Consider the following 18,533-nt stretch of genomic DNA (forward strand, 5'->3'; position numbering starts at 1 on the left):
GAAGAAATCGAGCCGCGGATTGGCTTGCAAATCATGTGCACCAAAAAAAAAAGTATGATTGTTAGTTATGAGTAATGAAATTTTATATAATAAAATCTTATAGTAATGAGGATGCACTAATCTTGTTTTCAATGAGACTGTCTCACACTAATTTATCAAAAAAAAGTTAAAATTTAGACTTAAGGACAAGAGCACCTTTAAAGTAAGAGCCACTCCAAAACAGTTGAGTATGAATTTGATAGATAACCACCTCTAGATTTTTATATGAATTTAATTCTCAACAATTAAGCTAAATCCAAAAGCAACATGGAAATGAAATCCAAATTTCAAAATAGGAAGCTTAAGTGAGCATAGTAGTATCAGGAATTCAGGATACATATTATAGAAATTTTTATGTTACAAGCTTGAAAATTTGTACAATAATAGTAGTAACAGTAGTGATCATCCATGGGCAGTCCACCAGCTTAAACACAAGGGAAACAGCTTGTACAAAGATAACTAACCAGTCTGAACGTCGCTCCTGCATTTAAGCTGTTAACTTCAAGCAAGTATGAGATTGTAAAAATTCACGTGGCTAGATGGTTAAGAATGAGATTATACTTCAGCAAGAAGTGGAGCAAAAAGATTAAAGATGAATGAAGGATTACAAAATGAATGAACAACGCCATAAACTTTAAAATTTTGATACATCCTACATATAAGAAAGAGTATTGTTGTATAACAAAACAGTAGGTCATAATTTACAGAGCTACAGAATTGGCAGGCATGACAGTTAGGCATCACTTTCCTTTGATCTTCGAGACTGTTCTGGTATCTATTGAGTGTACAAACAGGAGGTGAAAGAAATACTTTATAACGTGTCAAAAAACACTCAGTACTTGATAACGTGGTGCCGCAGCCAGAGTTCATACATAACCATATGGAAAGCATCATACTTGATAGGAGGGGTGTTCCATTGAAAATGCTTTTGTACCTGATACAAAAGGATTAAAAGAATTTCAAAAATTGCAAATCCTGGTGTATAAATAAACGTGTATCTTTGCCCTTTTCTTATCATCACATATCATTGTGGGATATAACCTGGAACTGAACAGCTAGTGATGATAATCACAAAGACCTTCATAGTTTATGCTGATTTTCAAGTGAGTAAAGAAGATGCCATATTACCCCCCCCCCCCCCTCTCTCCTTTTATCTTCTCAGCTTATTTGTGTAGCACTCAAGTTTTTCTTCCGAGTTACGGATACATTCTTCAAATCTACAAAGCCAGGTTCTACCCTGCTTCATGAACATCATGACTAATAAAGGGAGACTAACTGCAAGTAGCATCAAGTATATACCTAAAAACTATAAATCATAGCTGTGTCATATAAAACAAATGGCTTCAGGAAGATCCACTTTTAGAGTTTCAGAGAATGTTTAACCAGAGCAACATAAACAGAGAACAACACGCTCACAAGGGTTCCTAAGGCTGTCAGATTCAGTTTAATGTCAAAATTTCAGCCAGCATAAAATCATTACCTTGACTAAATTCTCATGAAGCCGTTTAAATTCTGCGTCTGTTATGGCCTTAAGAATTTGCTTGAGATGGTAGACATCCCTCTCCCTCAGCACAACAGCAAATTTTCGCCAATCAAGAATGTCGTTAAAAGGCAGATCGTAGTAATCTGATATAATAACTGCAGAAAAGAGAGACAAACAGAAACTTTAACTTTAAAACTTCTTAAGCCAGGTCACTGCATAAGCTGCAGTAAGGCTTAACTAAAACAATTATCTGAGACCTAAGATGTTGTGTTGAGACAGAAGCTTAACATGAAGTAGTGCACATTAACTATCAAGGTCACACTATTTTTCTGAGTATATTAGGTGATGTGAATACATACAATATTAACCATTCCCACAACCCATACAATTGATACAGAAAAAACTTACCAGGAACACATCCATAATGGATTGAGTCTGTTATACGAGCACTGTTAACTTGAGAGCCACCAGGGCATATGCAAAACTTATTCCTATAAAACCTCTTCTGATATACCAAAGGCCCAATAGCCCTATTTATTCTGTTGTTAGATATATCAAGTTCTGTGTCATTCTCCCAGACTCTGGCCAATATGACTCTAATTTTAGAGTTACGATGGCCTGCCCAAAATCCAAGGTTTGTCCTGCAAAGTGTAATTTCTGTTAGTTACAGATATTCTGCACAAAGATGACCCAGACAATAATAAATATAACAAAGCCCACCAGATTACTAAAATAGGCAGGATTTTTAAGGCACAAATTTATGCTATCTTATCCCTAGCCTGCTAGCCATAAAAAAATTTACCCTATATTGGCTCCAATGAAATTCATTCAATGTCTTAGATGGACCCGTACAGATTAGCAATTCAAAACAGAGAGATTAATTAGCACTAATTCACCAAGTGGAGCAATATGAAAAACTTCAGAGTTCAGAAGTAAATATCCCACCCCTTGATATTCACAAACAAATGTCTTCCTTTCGTTTTCTACTGTTTTGCAACCAAAACTTGCCAGCACTTGAATCTAAAATGTTGTTCTTTTCACTGTCTGTTTAAAGTCCTTGTTAGGATGACACAGCTGATACGTATATGAGAAGGCGTAGAGGAGCAACAGGACTTCTTGCGAATCCACTACATCTAGAATTAAACATGGCGTCATAGCAAAGGTTGGCTTGTTTACTGGATAAGGATTTGAGAATAATAAGATACCCAACCCCAAAGGAAATTTTTCTTTATACCTATCCAATGTGCATAGTTAAAAGGACACTCACATGTGAGGACCGAGGAGTGACGACTCCCATATATGTGTTTTGCACATATGAGTATGACTAATACTGAAGAGTGAACAACCACATTGGAATGTACAACATTCCTCCATTCCTCCCCTTGCAAATTATCTTTGTGATGGAACACTCAAGGACATTTATTCCAACACCACTCACATTTAGTGATTTTTAGGGTCATTTTTTCACAAATTAGTTCTGCCCCGCCATTTTTCAACTATTAATGTTGGATTTTGCATATCAAGTTCTGCCAATCAACGATACCTAGGTACACCTTTTAATTAAAGCCTGGGAACATAAATTGAATCTCAACTAGAAACTAAATGTTCTTCCAAAATCTCCCGTGCCTAGATGCAAAACCTGCTCTGGTCATTTGCTATGAGACTTGGACAAATAAACAACATTTTTGTCCGAAGTTGAGATAGGTAACAGAAAAGCCCAGGGTAATTTATAAATATTTACAAATTCATACATCTTCAATATTGTTTGGTTTGAGTCCAGGCCACTTATTGATTTTTCATGATTGACCAGTCCGGAGCTCCACAACTGTTAACTTCCACTTCCAGGTTTGATAACAAATACACAAGTTACTAGATCGATATCAAAATTACCATAGAGAAAACCCAAATTAAATTTGAAAACCCTATACAAACAAGGACATAAAAAACACGAGCAGTAGGTTTTTTTCTTTTTCTTTTTTTTTTTTTTTTTTTTTTGAGAGGGAGAGGGGAAAGGGGGGAGGGTTACAAAGAAAGGTGATATGAAGAGTTACAACAACAAGAAATTAACTAACAGACGTTCACCAACCTGTTTTCTATGTCATTTCCTCCAGCAGGAAGAGCAAAGGGCTGTAGTACTTGTGGCAAAGCAACATCTTTGTGAGGGATGAATCCTACATCATAACTTGGGGAGCACACTACTCGAATAGAATTCTTTATAAGAAATGGCAACCCTTCAAATGCTCTCACTCCAACATCATGACAAGTAACCAAAAAGTGATCAGCTCCCAACGTTCTATTCCAGTAAGGATACTTGGCTATTAAGCCCTCAACATAGTCCTTGACAATTATAGTCATGTTTTCATATGAAGTCCCCTGCGTAGTATAATGCACAAATGACTCATTATAGGGATCATATAGTTTATCAGACGTCTATTGGCAAATGAACACATTTGCCTTAGTTTGGCATAATCCGCAACACTAACAAAGAGGAAAGAAAACAAAACCAAAGCAGGTGAACAGATAAATGACACATAACTAGTCTCACTTACACTTTGTTTGGATTGAAGAAAATGGAGGGAAAGGAAGGGAAGGTAAATGGAGGGATTAATGATCTTATATTTGGATAAGAAATGAGGAAAGAAGAGAATTGAAGGGGAGAGAAATGAATGGATTAAATTATAAGAAATTGATCTCACCAACAATTGGAAAGGAAAACTCATTTTTCTTCTGTCACCTCCTTTTCTTTTCTTTCCTATATTTTTATCCAAACACACCGTTAGTTTGGATAAAAGGAAATACAAGGAAAAGAAGAGAAGAGAAAGGGAGGAGGACAATTTCTCTTGTTTGGGTAAAGAATTGGGGGAGGAAAGGGATCCTTTTTCCCTCTCTTCAAGAAGCACAATCCCTCCAAAATTGGAGAGATTTGGAGGGGAAATGGATCTCACCTTTACCCTCCCTTTCCTTTCTCTTCCCTCCCCTTCTTTTCCTTCTTTTCTATCCAAACAAAGTGCCCATTAATCCTGAATACAAAAATCCATATCTCCTTTTCCGTGCTTGCACAACTATGCCAGTAACATTCTTACCAAACATCAGTATAAATTTCCTTTTTACCTACATTTCTACAAGTACCACTTATGGGATGATGGCTTTGATTGATAGGTTGAATGAACCTACATTTCTACAAGAGCTACAATTTGACGTGGCCAATTGGCTACAATCAAAAGAACTCCATATAATTTGCCATAAACCACACTCACAGCTATTCATTGTTATACAAACTACAAGTGACACTTATTTAACCATTATTGCTCAACTCTTCCAGCCCGAAACGACAGATCATATCGCATAAACCCGAATCTCACTTTGTAAACTGTTAAGTTTTCACTATCTGAACACTCTTAACTACAAATTGCAGAAATTGCCAAAATTCTCCTGATAATCATCCTCACTTTCCTTACTGTTCACCAAAATCAATTCAAATACAATAATTTGTTCAAATTCCAAACAATTCAATCCAAAAATAAAACCTCCAAAAATTCTGATGATTACAACTTGCAATCCAAATGAATGACTTCAAATTAACAATTAAACACAAACACAAAATTAGAATGTAGAAAAGAATACCTTGCCACGCATCTTATGGCAGGAAATAGGAATAAAGAAGAGATGAGCTTCATCAGGATCCTCAGTTCGAAACCCACTTTCTCGAATATTCTGGAAGAAGTAACCTTCACTGGAGTACTTCCCAGTGAGCTTCCTCGGAGTTTGATAAAACGTATTCGGATCACCATCAGGATAAATATAAACCTTAAACCTCCTCTCCATTTCCTCGTAATTCAACCTAAAGATCTCCGAAGAATGATACGCTTCCGACACATCTTCTCTCTCCTCCACCACGTTCAGAACCTTCTCGAACAACACAGAAACAGGAAATTCACGTTAGAGAGAGAAAGTAGAGGAGAGAGAAAATGGAGGAGAGAGAAAGTGAGCTTACCGTGGTGGGAGGAGAGGAGGAAGGAGAGTGGAGAGATTTAAGAGAGAGAAAAGTGAAGGAGATGAGAGTGAGAATTGCTAGGGTTAGCAGAGATCCTCTAATGGTGACCATTGATGATGATTGCGGTGGTTTCGCCGCCGTCATGGGTGGCGCGTTAACGGCGAGTGTGATTCAGAGTGATGCGTTTTCTTTTGAGTGTGTATTTGTTGTTGTTTTTGTGTGTCAGAGAGAAAGTCGGTGATGCACGTGCTTTTTTGAAGGCGCGTGAGTTGTTATATTTGATTATTGTAACTTAATGGGTTGGGCTGATGAAATTTGTCTATTGGTCTCTGGGATTGATTATATGAGATGGTGGGCTGGACCTTGATTTGGGCTTCTATCTTTGGAATTTTCATATAACTTACCAAAAAGGGTTGGAGGACTACCACATTTTAGGTGTTATCACTAAGAATTTTGTTAAAAAGAAAAAAGAAAAAAAAAAGTTGTTACTAAGAATTTGTTTTACTCTGTGTTTTTGAATTACTATTTACAAAATAATTCGAGTAAAAGAAAATAAATAAAATAATTAAGCTAAGAAAAAATTTAGTAGAAGGAAGTTAAACAAAAATATGTTAAATTTGGCAAATATAAGTTAAATTGAGTGTACATTAACGGGTCAAAACTTGTGAAAATGTGATATTAACATCCTTTTTATTTTTTGTGGAATCCAAAGAATGGTATTGATCTATGACACTTTAATATTTCCAAAAAATATTTTTTGAGGGCCCCAAAGGAAAAAAAATACAGGAAAAAAGCGATAATTAAAAAAATATAAAAATTTGCTAAAACATTTCAGAAGATGGGGAAAGGTTGGGAATAAAAGGGGTGGGTTTTTGACACTTTTTACATCCCATATTTCCCTCATTGTAAGATTTAGGACCAGGACAGAGAATGTGGTGATGGATCTTAGAATAGGGTGATTAAAGGACAATTTGTGTTATCGGTGATTGTTTACATAAGATAAAATACGGAGTATGATACTTACATTACAAACATGATTTGCTTAAATCTATCAATCAACACATAACATTGTATCAATCAATACACATGTGAATAGTAATATGATTATCCATAGTTACAATTGTCAAATTAATCATCACATCATATCATGTGTTCTTTCCCATTACTATTGTCAAATCATCACTATTATGGTCATATGACATCACTTATATAACATAATAATACTTTTATGACATTACTATAATCAAGTCACATCACATCATATTATGAAATCATATCATTATAAATATAATTACATAATATGACATCATTATTTTCATATAACATCATTACATTCAAATTACATCACTTCAATATAATTTTATGACATCATTATAGTCAAGTCACATCACATTATTACACTTGTATGACAACATTATATTTCAAAATTTCATGAATTTCAAAATAGAATCACAAGTTCATAACTCATTCTTGTTACTTTATAAAAATCTTTATCGTTGTTTAGGAGTCAGTCACCCCGCGCATTCAATTCAATTTTTGAAAAAATGTCAAAAATTGACCTGAAAACGTGTAATTACCTTCAATTTTGAACAATTATCCACTTTTTTAAACCCGTAAATAAAAATTGTCGGGATGCTTACCAGGGACCCTAATACACCACCGGAGTCCATTTGAATGGATAAAACCATCTAATATGCCTTTAAACGTTCAATTTACCCATTTATAACTTACACCGATTTCATAAACTCAAGTCTACCACAAACATTTTTTGACAACATATAAGGGTCATATGGTTCCAAATGGTATTATATGACCTTGAGATGTATCCCTTAGTATATAAAGGACTTTTTAATACTGGGTCTCGAAACCTCCAAAATTGCTCAAAAAGCGGGGATAATATATTACAATTTTGAGAATTTTTTACTTTTTTAGCTCAAAAATAAAAATTGCCGATATGTTTACCATAGTCCCTAATATCCTCTTAGAGTCCAATTGGGTGGTGGAACCATCCAATTTGCCTATAAACGGTCAATTTACCCGTTTATAACTTGCAACAATTTCATAAACTCAGGCCTACCACGTACATTTATGGAAGCATATAATTGTCACATATGGTTCCAAACGGCATTATATGACACTGAGATGTATCCCATAATATATCAAGAAATTTCTTTACCGGGTCTCGAACCCTCCAAAATTGCTCAAAAACGTGGATAATATACTTCAATATTGGAAGTTTTTGACTTTTTTGGCGCGGAAATAAAAATTGCCGATATATTTACCATAGTCCCTAATATCATCCGAGAGTCCAATTGGGTGGGTGGAACCATCCAATTTACCTTTAAACGGTTAATTTACCTGTTTATAACTTGCAACGATTTCATAAACTCAAGCCTACCATGGACATTTATGACAACATATAATTGTCACATATGGTTCCAAACGGAATTATATGACCCTGAGATGTATTCCTAAGTATATCAAGACCATTCTTTACCGGGCCTCGAAACCTCCAAAATTGCTCAAAAAACATGGATAAATAGACTTCAATTTTGGAAAATTTTTGACTTTTTTTTGCTCGAAAATAAAATTGTCGAGATGCTTACCATAGTCTCTAATATCCTCCTAGAGTCCAATTGGGTGGGTGAAACTATCCGATTTGCCTTTAAACGGTCAATTTACCTGTTTACAACTTGCCTCGATTTTATAAACCCAAGCCTACCACGGAATTTTATGACAACATATAATGGTCACGTATCGTTCCAAATGGAATTATATGACCCTAAGATATATCCCTTAGAATATCAAGACTTTTCTTTAAATTACCGAGTCTTGAAACCTCTAAAATTGCTAAAAAAAGCGTGGATAATAGACTTTAATTTTGGAAATTTTTAACTTTTTTTGGCTTAGAAATAAAAAATTTCGAGATGTTTACCATAGTCCATAATATCCTCCGAGAGTCCAATTGGGTTGGTGGAACCATCATATTTGCCTTTAAACGGTCAATTTACCCGTTTTCAACTTGCCTCGATTTTATAAACTCAAGCCTACCACGGACATTTATGACAATATATAATGGTCACCTATGGTTCCAAATGGAATTATATGACCCTAAGATGTATCCCTTAGTATATCAAGACATTTTTTTTACCAGTTCTCGAAACCTCCAAAATTGCTCAAAAAGCGTGGATAAACTTTAATTTTGGAAATATTTGACTTTTTTTTGGCTTGAAAATAAAAATTGCCGAGATGTTTACCATAATCCTTAATATACTCCGAGAGTCCAATTAGGTTGGTCTAACCATCATATTTGCCTTTAAACGGTCAATTTACTCGTTTACAACTTGCATCGATTTTATAAATTAAGGCCTACCACGGACATTTATGACAACATGTAATGGTCACATATGGTTCCAAATGACATTATATGAACCTAAGATGTATCCCTTAGTATATCAAGACTTTTCTTTACTGGGTCTCGAAACCTCCAAAATTGCTCAAAAAGCGTGGATAAGACTTCAATTTTTGAAATATTTGACTTTTTTTGGCTTGGAAGTAAAAATTGCCGAGATGTTTACCATAGTCCCTAATATCCACCAAGAGTCCAATTATGTTGGTGAAACCATCATATTTGCTTTTAAATGGTCGATTTACCCGTTTACAACTTGCCTCGATTTTATAAACTCAACCCTACCACGGACATTTATGACAATATATAATGATCACATATGGTTCCAAATGGCATAATATGACCCTAAGATGTATCCCTTAGTATATCAAGACTTTTCTTTACCGGGTCTCGAAACCTCCAAAATTGCTCAAAAAGCGTGGATAGACTTCAATTTTTGAAATATTTGACTTTTTTTGGCTTGGTAGTAAAAATTGCCGAGATGTTTACCATAGTCCCTAATATCCACCAAGAGTCCAATTATGTTGGTGAAACCATCATATTTGCTTTTAAATGGTCGATTTACCCGTTTACAACTTGCCTCGATTTTATAAACTCAACCCTACCACGGACATTTATGACAACATGTAATGATCACATATGGTTCCAAATGGCATAATATGACCCTAAGATGTATCCCTTAGTATATCAAGACTTTTCTTTACCGGGTCTCGAAACCTCTAAAATTGCTTAAAAAGCGTGGATAATAAGTCTTTAATTTTTGAAATTTTGACTTTTTTTGGCTCGGGAATAAAAATTGCCGAGATGTTTACCATAGTCTCTAATATCCTCTGAGAGTCCAATTGGGTGGGTGGAACCATCCAATTTGCCTTTAAACGGTCAATTTACCCGTTTATAACTTGCAACCATTTCATAAACTCAAGCATACCACGAACATTTATGACAACAAATAATGGTCACATATGTTTCCAAATGGCATATATGACCCTAATATGTATCCCTTAGTATATCAAGACTTTTCTTTACCGGGTCTCAAAACCTCCAAAATTGCTCAAAAAACGTGGATAGTAGACTTCAATTTTGGAATTTTTTTACTTTTTTTTGGCTCGAAAATAAAAATTGCTGAGATGTTTAACGTAGTCCCTAATATCCTCCGAGATTCCAATTGGGTGGGTGGAACCATCCAATTTGCCTTTAAATGGTCAATTTATCCGTTTATAACTTGCACCAATTTCATAAATTCAAGCCTACCACGGACATTTATGACAACATATAATGGTCACATATGGTTCCAAACGACATTATATGACCTTGAGATGTATCAACTAGTATATCAAGACTTTACTTTACCGGTTCTCGAAACCTCTAAAATTGCTCAAAAAGCGTGGATAATAAGACTTCAATTTTGGAAATATTTGACTTTTTTTGGTTTGGAAATAAAAATTGTCGAAATGTTTATCATAGTCCCTAATATCCTCCGAGAGTCCAATTAGGTTAGTGGAACCATAATAGTTGCCATTAAACGGTCAATTTACCCTTTTGTAACTTGCAACGATTTCATAAACTCAAGCCCACCACGGACATTTATGACAACATATAATGGTCACATATGGTTCCAAATGGCATTATATGACCTTAGATGTATCCCTTAGTATATCACGACTTTTCTTTACCGGGTCTCGAAACCTCCAAAATTGCTCAAAAGCGTGGATAATAGACTTTAATTTTTGAAATTTTTGACTTTTTTTGGCTCGGAAATAAAAATTGTCAAGATGTTTACCATATATAGTCTCTAATATCCTCCAAGAGTCCAATTGGGTGGGTGGAACCATCCAATTTGCCTTTAAACGGTCAATTTACCCGTTTATAACTTGCAACGATTTCATAAACTCAAGCCTATTATGGACATTTATGACAACATATAATTATCACATATGGTTCCAAACGGAATTATATGACCTTGAGATGTATCCCTAAGTTTATCAGGACTTTTCTTTACCGGATCTCGAAACCTCCAAAATTGCTTAAAAAACGTGGATAATAGACTTTTAAATTTGGAAATTTTTGACTTTTTTTGGCTCGAAAATAAAAATTGCCGAGATGCTTACCATAGTCCCTAATATCCTCCGAGAGTCCAATTGGGTGGGTGGAACTATCCAATTTGCCATTAAACGGTCAATTTACCCGTTTGTAACTTGCAACGATTTCATAAACTCAAGCCTACCACGGATATTTATGACAACATATAATTGTCACATATGGTTCCAAATGGCATTATAATATGACCCTGAGATTTATCCCTTAATATATCAAGACTTTTCTTTACCGGGTTTCGAAACCTCCAAATTGCTTAAAAAGCGTGGATAATAGACTTCAATTTTGGAATTTTTTACTTTTTTGGCTCGGAAATAAAAGTTGTCGAGATGTTTACCATAGTCCCTAATATCCTCCGAGAGTCCAATTGGGTGGGTGGAACCATCCAATTTGTTTTTAAACGGTCACTTTACCTGTTTATAACTTGCAACGACTTCATAAACTCAAGCCTACCACAGACATTTATGACAACATATAATGGTCACATATGGTTCCAAACGACATTATATGACCCTGAGATGTATCCCTTGGTATCTCAAGACTTTTCGACGTCGAGTGTAAAAACTTTCAAAATTTCTCAAAAAACGTGAATAATAACCTTCAATTTTGAATTTTTTTGACTTTCTTAGCTCGAAATTAAAAATTTCCGAGATTTTTACCATGGGCTTTAATACCTTATGGGAGTCCAATTGGGTGGATGCGATGAAACCATAAAATTTGCCTTTAAACGGTCAATTTACCCGTTTACAACATGCAACGATTTCATCAACTCAAGTCTTCCATAGACATTTATGACATCATCTAATGGTCACATATGGTTCCAAATGACATTATCTGACCCTGAGATGTATCCTTTAGTATTTCAAGACTTTTCGACACCGGGTCCCGAAACTTCCAAAATTGCTCAAAAAACGTGAATAAATAGCCTTCAATTTCGAAAATTTTGGACTTTTTTTGCTCGAAAATTAAAATTGTCGAGATGTTTACAATATACCCTAATATCCTCCGAGAGTCTAATTGGGTGAGTGGAACCATGTATTTGTCTTTAAACGGTCAATTTACTTGTTTACAACTTGCACCGATTTAATAAACTCAAGTCTACCACGAATATTTATATAATGATCATATATAATTCCAAATGACATTATATGACACTGGGATATATCCCCTACTATCTTAATACTTTTCAACACTGGGTCTCGAAACATCCAAAATTGCTCAAAAAGTGAAGATAATAACTTTCAATTTTGGAAATTTTTGTTTTTTTTTTTTGCCCGAATATATAATTTGTCGAGATGTTTACCATGCATGGTCCCTAATACTCTCTAGGAGTCCAATTGGGTGGGTGGAACCATCCAATTTGCTTTTAAGCAGCGAATTTACCCGTTTTCGTACACGCCTTTACGTAACCGAATAATAATGGTCATATAGGGTCGAAAACTTGAAACAATGTTATATGATCTCAAGATGCATCCCGTAGTGTTTCGTGAATTTCTGACACCGGGTCTCGACACCTCTTAAAATGCTCCAATTTCATGCATTATAGACTTCATATTTTGCTTCCGTATACCATTTTTTTTACCCGGCGAGATTATGCATCCAAGTATTTTCATGGGTTCCCCATGGGCCTTGAAAGTCATAAATAGTGCCCTGAACCATCTCACTCATCCTTAAACATCATGTGTTAAGGCAAAGTCAGCGAATATAAATGAGAAAAACATAAATTATTCTCAAAGCTAAATCCACAAAGTGTAAAGTTCATTTAATTTTTAAACATTTTTTCTTACTTTCTAAAAAATTACAAGTATGTCACATTTACATTAAATCTTAAAATATGGTGAGGGAATATTGTAACTACTAGTAATGCAACTTTTATTGCTTATTTTGGCTTTTATTTTAGAGAAATTCTCTTTGAAAACGCTATACGAAATTCTCTTTGGAAACGCTATGATTATTGGTAAATTAGAATTTTTGATTACCAATGATAATAGCTATATTAATATAAACTCACTAACCATGGTTAATTTATTTTATTGTTAAATAATTAAATTACTTAATAGAAAAAACCTCAACCTCTCAACCTAAAATTAAACCCCAAACGCCCAAACCACCAACCACGACCTCCATTGCCGGATCCCAACCACTGTTCCCAGCCACCCAAACTTTCCCCTTGCCAGCAACCAACCAATCTAACCCCGACGCCTTTCCTCTATACCTTTTATGTCCTTCGACATCAACGACACCAACTCATTACTCAGTTTCTCATTTGCCCTAATTAATCACATTATATCTCTCCTTAATCACCTCATCTCTTTGAATCACACTATCATCTCGCTTTTTAATCGCCTCATGAGCGAGTAGTTTAAGCAGATTAAATTGAACTTCAAGTTTCGGTTTCGAGTTTTTGGCAGCGATTCTTGCTTGCTTTTCATGGTCAATTCAGGTTGTAATTCATTGAATTACTCAATGGAAATTTTCAATTCCGATGAATTTATTTCCAAGCCAAAAAAAAGTCAAATATTTAGCTTAATATATAAAGTTCAAGTTACCAACAATAATAAGATTTTTCGTAATTCCCCACTGAGAAATTTAAAAAGTACATTGTTACCAAAGAAATTTTGTCGCTTATGTAAATCCATTTAAATATGTCCATTGTTGTATCTTAATATTGTAACACTTATCTTTCTATCACCTAATATCAAAACTCTATTTCACCATTTTATATTCAAATTTTTTAATGCATACTATTAATTATCAACCAATAAAAATGAGTGACATTGTGCAAAAGGTTTTGGATTCTAAATTTGCATGAATTTACTAGTGAATCAATGATTATTGACCTTATGGCATATATCATGTTGATCTTAGGTTGTTTTAGTATTTTAATTCTGAAATGAAGAGAGGTTGGAAATTCAACTACTTCTTCAATAAATAAGAATCAGGTGAAGTCCTTTTTTCCTAGGTTTAAACTTTTCAAGACCCCATACTTTTACCCATAATAATGCAAAACCAAGTATGAATTGGAAGAGGATTAGAATTAGAACTTTCACTTCCTTCAAGAACTAAAGAGACCCATTTGCGCACCCAACGCTTGCTAGTTGCTATTGCATTATTGTGTGCACCTTTAGCATGATAACTTACCAATTAACATTAACAAACACTCGTAGGGTGTGCTCTATTCACCTGAAGTTATCTTATCTGAACTTATTAGAGCTTAAAACTCATTTTAGTTGTAATTTGTAATTGGTTAACCTAATCAAAACTCATTTTTCCTAAACTGAACTTATTTGAAATTAATTGAAACTAGTTTAAATCCCGTGCAATGCACGGTTTTTACTTAACCTAATTTTTAATTACAATATTAATTTAACAAAAACTTGAAATAGATACTTGAATTTCTTTTAAAAAAACAAATAATAATAATAATAATAAAGGGAAAACAAAACTTGAGTTTAATATTATATTGATGTCAAAAGTTATTGATCATTAAACATTTGTTTTTTTTAAAAAAATAATATAAGAATTAAATTTTATGTTATTAATTTTAACCCGTGCAATGTACTTTTTTTTAGAGAAACATGTGCAATGTACATACCTCAACGTCCTAATTTTGTTGGCATGTTTTGACCGGCACAATGTTTTATAGCTTACTTTGACCAATATAATGTTTTATACAAATTTAATTGACTTTTTTTTTTGTGATAATTAATAATCAAGGTTTTTTATTTTTATTTATTAAATTGTAGTGTTATTATTATAAATAAATCAACAAATATATACTTCGTAATAAAAGTTAAAGAGTCAATCGAGGTTGGAGCAAAAAAAAAAAAACTTCCAAAAAAAAAACGATACAAAATGATACGGAGTAGTACATTATTATTGTAATATATTACTTCGTATATGTTTGTTTATTTTAGAAAAAAATACTTATTATAAAATAATGAAAGATAGGTTAAAATATTATTATCATTGAATGCATATAGAATATACTTTGTATATAATATAGTTGCCAAATTGAAGGTTAAATATTCTAATATATATAAATTAATATTCACGAATATTTGTAAAAAATAAGAAAGGAAAGTAAAAAATGGCGGGAAAAATTTTAATCAGAACATGACAAGTGTCATGTCAGATTTCACTTTTCATATTATCTTATTGATTGATTGATTATTGATAATGAAAGATAGGTTAAAATATTATTATCATTGAATGCATATAGAATATACTTTGTACATAATATAGTTGCCAAATTGAAGGTTAAATATTCTAATATATATAAATTAATATTCATGAAGATTTGTAAAAAAAAAAAAAAAAAAAAAAAAAAAAAAAAGGAAAGTAAAAACTGGCGGGAAAAATTTTAATCAAAACATGACAAGTGTCATATCAGATTGACCTTTAGTATTATATTATTGATTATATAAAGTTATCTAAACTTATTAGACCTAAAATAACTGAAAATTAGGTGAACAAAACATGCTCGTAGTGTAATTACTTGTATATAGTGAAGGAGCCGTGCCACTTCCTCTCTCTTCCTTCTATTGCTTGCTAAGGTTTATGTATCAAGTATTAACCATAACATGCTGCAATAATTGTGACTTGATGTGGAAACATACAAGACTTTATTTCAAAAATATCTATGTAGGCACTAATTGCTAATTAATCTCTCTCTATATATTTTTTTGTACGGATTTGACAAGTCACAAAACTGACAGAGTACGTAATGATGAGTTAAATATTCAAACTTCAGACAACAACAAATAATGTAACATTACATTGCACAAGAGTGTAACAACATGACACAATTACACCCTATCGAGTGTCAACAACAATGCTTATTCAATGAAATAAAACGCGCACAAACACACAATATTGAAATTTGGCTAGTGGCCTCCCAAAATGCTAATTAATACAACTTGTACATATGATGTACTACAACATGAGCATTTATTTGGTACATGTATATGTGTTTCCACTAACCCTTACACATTAAAGTTATTATGCATCCTTGAGGACAATAACCTCATTACCAGAACCAGAAACCTCACATCTGCAACCATTACCACATTCAAAGAACACTTTTCCAGCATCAGGACCTTCTGTTTTGGTGAAACTACAAGCATACCCTTCTCCACATACACAGTATCCTCCTTCAGTCTCCACTTTCTTTGACTCATCCCTACAATTATAAAATACGAGCAATTAAGTTCAACTCATATAAATTTTTTTTAATCAAAGAAATTAATTAAATCTCATCAAAATTATGTTCACTAGAAGAAATTTGATTTTATATTTGTGTACGCGTGAATTCTCAAAGTTTTACGAGTTAGGGCTATTATATTACAAGAAGTATGTACTCTCTTCGTTCTTAATTGATTGTCCTATATACAATACTATGAGTAAATAAGAAGAGTGAAAACGTACGTGATGCAGACACATGTATCGCAGCAGTTGGTGAAAGGCTTGGCATCAGGTTGAGGGTCTTCAATTTTTCTTACAACACAAGTCCACCCAGGCCCGCACTTGCAGCATGCTTTGCTGTTAAAAAAAAAAAAAAACATTTAGAGTAATTTCCTTGATTATTAATCAAATAACAGGTATCAATACAAAATAACATAATCACTTGTGAATTGAAAAAAATTACTCCGTATAACAATAATATTACCAATTTGTAGCTTAGCTTACACTATATAGTATATACCCTAGTATAAATTAACATAATCCTTAAAAGTGGCCAAGCTAAGAGAAATATAAACAATTATACACTATAATTAAGTTAACTAATTATTGAACTCCAGAGAGATTTAGAATTAGCTAATTTAACTTCCCTTACTTTTTCTCAACTTTCACACTAATTACAATAATACAACTTATTTTTATTGATTTTTACTTATTAAAATTGACTTTTTTTACTACTGGTACATGTATAAACCTATCAATGTTAGATTCCTTCTATGAACCTATTGATGTTTACTGATTAAAAAAGATACGAGTATTCAATATGTTGATTATATATACCTAAGAGTATAGTTTTACTAATTAACATCATTGCATGTAGTAAAAATTGTTAAAGATATACTTGTATCAATTACTAAAGTATTTTATGGATTTATAAATATATAGTATGATCATTACCTGTTAGCTTCACCAGGTGGACAACAACTCTTTGATCCCTCCATGATAATTATTTATCACTTTTCTTTCTTATAACTTACTTCACTAATTAATCTCTCTTTAATTAGTTATTTTTGTTTGGGAAGAAGAGAATGGAGAAGACTCTCCTTTTATAGAAGAACGATCCCAAGCCATGATCTATTTGAATTATTTTTTTAATTTAATTTATACGAGTATATTATTATTGCATACGATACACAAGCAAGATAAATATTTTTATTCTCAGCCTTATTTTTTTCTTTTAGAGGTCCTTTCCCATGTCAATTAATCTCTAATTAAATTTATTCTTAGACTCGATTAACAATCATTCAATAAAACTATAAGCAAGAAACGACTTAGATTCACTTAATTATTTGTTAGAAAATACGTAATATGAAGTATTATTTGTCGTTGGGTTGTCTCTTGTCTACTATACTATACTATAAGTATTAATAAGTAGGTCAATTTACGTACATTATTGAACAATGCAAGATAAAGACATCCCAATTGATCCATAATATTTTTTTTTTCTTTCTCCATTATGATTAGTTTAATCCAATTATATATATCCCGTACTTACAAATGAATGAATTGAGTACATCTATTTTATCTTTCACCTTGTTTGGTAATTAGCCGGTGATTCTTGGTTGTTATGTTGATTGTTTCAAACTTTAGCTGATGTTGAATTGGATGTTTGACCATTTGGATCATATCACAACCTTTACCTCTTGTGCAATGATTTCCTCTAATACAGAAAATAATAGAGTAAAATAAAGTAATGACATATGTAACTCGATCTTCATGATTACATACATATAAGCGATTAGTATATTACTTAAATTGAATATTTTTAAAATCACATTACGTAACAATATCATGTGTTGATTTGATTGGTAAAATCAACATATGATCAATTTATTGTATTACCATTATGGCTCCTTATATGCAATCCTTGGGGAGTTGGGGTTATATTTATTATCATAGTCGTCCTAAAGATAAAATTTATAAAACTTAACTTAATTAAGTAAATTTCACCAAAAAAAAAAATTAATTAATTGAGTACTTTGTATATAATAGAACCCTCTACTTATCATATTATCGTTAAAGTTACTTTATAAATAAGCAATGTAAGAATAATTGAAGACTTAAAATTGAAGGGCAATGTAAGAATAATTGAAGACTTAAAATTGAAGGGCAAAGTTGAATAAGTAGGGCTTATTAAAATTATCCGAACTTGACCTAATATTATTCGATTCAAAACATAGGTACTCCAATTGATATTGATATCGAAATAAGTGTGGTTGATAGAGTTTTCACTCTAGCTGTTCGACTATTAGGTATTTAGGTGTGGCTATATA

General features: G+C 32.9%; 2 protein-coding genes across 2 annotated transcripts; both read right to left on the reverse strand.

Moving 5' to 3' along the window:
- Positions 1 to 580: 580 nt before the first annotated feature.
- Positions 581 to 5,915, reverse strand: LOC110682101 (probable glycosyltransferase At5g03795). The gene is made up of 6 exons (XM_021858340.1): positions 5,517 to 5,915; positions 5,147 to 5,428; positions 3,609 to 3,895; positions 1,931 to 2,163; positions 1,520 to 1,677; positions 581 to 973 (listed from the first exon to the last, which is right to left on the reverse strand). Exons 1-6 carry the CDS (start codon positions 5,658 to 5,660, stop codon positions 872 to 874), a joined length of 1,206 nt encoding a protein of 401 aa, XP_021714032.1. The 5' UTR covers positions 5,661 to 5,915; the 3' UTR covers positions 581 to 871.
- Positions 5,916 to 15,767: 9,852 nt separating this feature from the next.
- LOC110681694 lies at positions 15,768 to 17,297 on the reverse strand. The gene is made up of 3 exons (XM_021857830.1): positions 17,158 to 17,297; positions 16,447 to 16,560; positions 15,768 to 16,201 (listed from the first exon to the last, which is right to left on the reverse strand). The coding sequence occupies exons 1-3, from the start codon at positions 17,199 to 17,201 to the stop codon at positions 16,021 to 16,023; spliced, it is 339 nt and encodes a 112-aa protein (XP_021713522.1). The 5' UTR covers positions 17,202 to 17,297; the 3' UTR covers positions 15,768 to 16,020.
- Between the last annotated feature and the right edge of the window lie 1,236 nt (positions 17,298 to 18,533).

This window comes from Chenopodium quinoa, unplaced genomic scaffold, assembly GCF_001683475.1.
Source record: "Chenopodium quinoa cultivar QQ74 unplaced genomic scaffold, ASM168347v1, whole genome shotgun sequence".
NCBI classification, from domain to species: Eukaryota; Viridiplantae; Streptophyta; class Magnoliopsida; order Caryophyllales; family Amaranthaceae; genus Chenopodium; species Chenopodium quinoa.